General features: G+C 40.0%; 1 protein-coding gene across 1 annotated transcript in view; it reads right to left on the bottom strand.

The window, feature by feature from the left end:
- Positions 1-2,595, bottom strand: part of TUBGCP6 (tubulin gamma complex associated protein 6) — a 34,444-nt gene that overhangs the window by 7,044 nt on the left and 24,805 nt on the right. The window contains exons 24-27 of the mRNA XM_018576721.1: positions 2,102-2,288; positions 1,827-1,995; positions 439-580; positions 72-266 (exon numbers count right to left, since the gene is read on the bottom strand). Coding sequence (XP_018432223.1) covers positions 72-266; positions 439-580; positions 1,827-1,995; positions 2,102-2,288 — 693 coding nt within the window. The remainder of the gene's footprint in view (positions 1-71; positions 267-438; positions 581-1,826; positions 1,996-2,101; positions 2,289-2,595) is intronic.

The following is a 2,595-nucleotide window of genomic DNA, read 5'->3' as shown; positions in this document are numbered from 1 at the left end:
AATGATGCAAAATATCAAATTAGAAAATGCTTGAAATATTTGGCGTGTAAAAATTCTGTATATGAGCTCACCTTGTATCTCATCTCCAGACAGCTTAAAATATCTGGACCGCCAGGGGTGAACATTTCAGGGATATACTGAAGTGCAAAGGAAAGATTGGAGGCGAGCCGAGAGTCTCCATGTAGACTGTACTGCAGAGCTTTGTTCAGTATAGAATTCAGGACTAGTGGGGTGAAGAGCTCGCTGGGTGTCTGTCCTGAGACGAGCTGTAAACAAGTAAAACACATTACACGATTAACACAGAGATCTAGCAAGTACCATTACCATACAGGACTGGCAAGTATGGTTGTCTTCTGTATTTACTCTGTAGACAAGCATTCCATTAATAGGTATCTGGATAATACAAAAGTAAAAGTCAACTGCTTAAAAATACTTCACCTTTTCAAAAAGCTGGTCACTAAGTGACTGGGCAAATTCCCCATCTTCCATCAGAAGGAAATGTCTGATTGCTACAAAATGTTTTTCCATATTCAGCTCCACAAAGTAATAATCCACCACAGCTTTGTTGACAAGCGAAACGCTACAAATGAAAAATGATAATGTTGATATATTGTTACCAACTTGTAAGATGCAGAAAAAAGCATCAGAAACTTAAAACCCCACTCCGGGCTTCCTGCCTTCACATCTACTATTGTTCTTCTGCCCATACACATATCATTTCATAAAGGTTTTTGTAAATAACTAGCTTCAGAAAGGATAAATGCCATATATTAGTAACTGTGACATCATCTGACAGCCACAGACTATGCAGTATACTGGGATGCCTGCAGGAGTGTCTGGGCAGCAGTATTCTAGGACTACATGTCCCATGATTCTTAGGCACTCTGTTCATGTCCTCAGGCGGAGTCCTGGATGAGCCAATATCTTGCATTTGTGCTCTGTATTAGCAGCAAGACACAGACAGAAAATGGAGGCGGAGTGGGGACAAGGCAGGCAGGTTGATTATATCAGCATTTTACACTACCACGCACAACAGCACCAAGAACTGCGAGGGGCGCTGAGGAAACTGGGCACCGTGCAAATAAGTGGACAAACATGTCCGGTCCTTGGGACAAGGAATCAGGAGGAAAGTGCATGGAAACAATAAGTCTGAAAGATGAGATGGCAGCAAGTCACCTAAACATCTGTTTGGAGAAGGCCAAGCGGAAAGGCGTTCATGCTTACCAATACACGTTAATTTTGGCCAGACATACATTCATGCATTTATTATACAGAATATACAGGTGAAACTCGAATAATTAGAATATCGTGCAAAGTTCATTTATTTCACTAATGCAACTTAAAAGGTGAAACTAATATATGAGATAGACTCATTACATGCAAAGCAAGATAGTTCAAGCCGTGATTTGTCATAATTGTGATGATTATGGCTTACAGCTCATGAAAACCCCAAGAACCCCAAATCCACAACCTCAAAAAAGTAGATTATTACATGCAATCAATAAAACAAGGATTGTACATAGAACAATATCGGACCTCTGAAAAGTACAAGCATGCATATGTACTCAGTACTTGGTTTGGGCCCCTTTTGCAGAACTTACTGCAATTACTTTTGCACGATATTCTAATTATTCGAGTTTCACCTGTATGTTTTCAAATTCCAAATCCTCTCCCTTTTCAGTAGATACCAATTGTAGTGTAGAAGTATTCAGAAAATATATAATGTTGGGGGGTTTTACGTCATTTTCAGGCCTAAAATGTGGAATATAACATGGGTGCAAAAATGGAAAAAAGGGCCTCAGTCATGAAGGGGTTAAAATACTCACTGGGATACAATGGGTGCAGTAACAGAATACTTCATCAGCACTGGTAGGGAGAGCAGCTCAATAAGCATAACAGCAGTCTCATCGGTGGCCGAGTGTACATCAGGGTCCACAGGGAAGGAGAACTCTCCACTGATAACATGACTAAGCATTTGGAGAACTGGAGGCTCTGCTGCACAGACAAAAGATAGGAGATTAATATATACACACAGTATCATCACAAACATAGATGTCAGATCACATACACTATTACCTTTAATTCCTAAAGTAATACTTACACATGATTGCGTAGCTGTCTTGATATTTCTCAAGGCCATATGTTTGTGCCAGCGTCTGGATATATTCTTGCTCTTTTTGCCAGGTTTCATCCATGACTTTGTTGTCTTCTTCGGCCTCAGGGACAGGCTGATCTGCACTGTGTGTGTTGTTGTCAGATTCTCCACAGCTGTATGCAGGTTCTTCATGCTGCAACACATAAAACTTTCTGTATAAAACAGCTGATTTATGAGAACAGGAACTAGAGAAAAAAGCACACTGCCCATAGCGCCCAATACGATGCCAGGTACTTTTCTTCCAATGAAGATTAGAAAAGGAGACCTAGATTACAACCAGTTGCTATTAACAGATATATTTATTTTCCCAAAGTCACACCCTATCCATCTTAATATTTAAACTGGGGGAATAAACTTTTTTTGTCTTTTAATTTTTTTTGTCTTTTAAAAAAAATCCAGAAAACAATAAAAACCTCAACCCCTGCCCCTCCCCCCCCCCC

This window comes from Nanorana parkeri, unplaced genomic scaffold (assembly GCF_000935625.1).
Source record: "Nanorana parkeri isolate BGI_ZX_2015 unplaced genomic scaffold, ASM93562v1 scaffold75, whole genome shotgun sequence".
Lineage (NCBI taxonomy): Eukaryota > Metazoa > Chordata > Amphibia > Anura > Dicroglossidae > Nanorana > Nanorana parkeri.
This window is presented reverse-complemented; position numbering and strand designations above follow the sequence as displayed.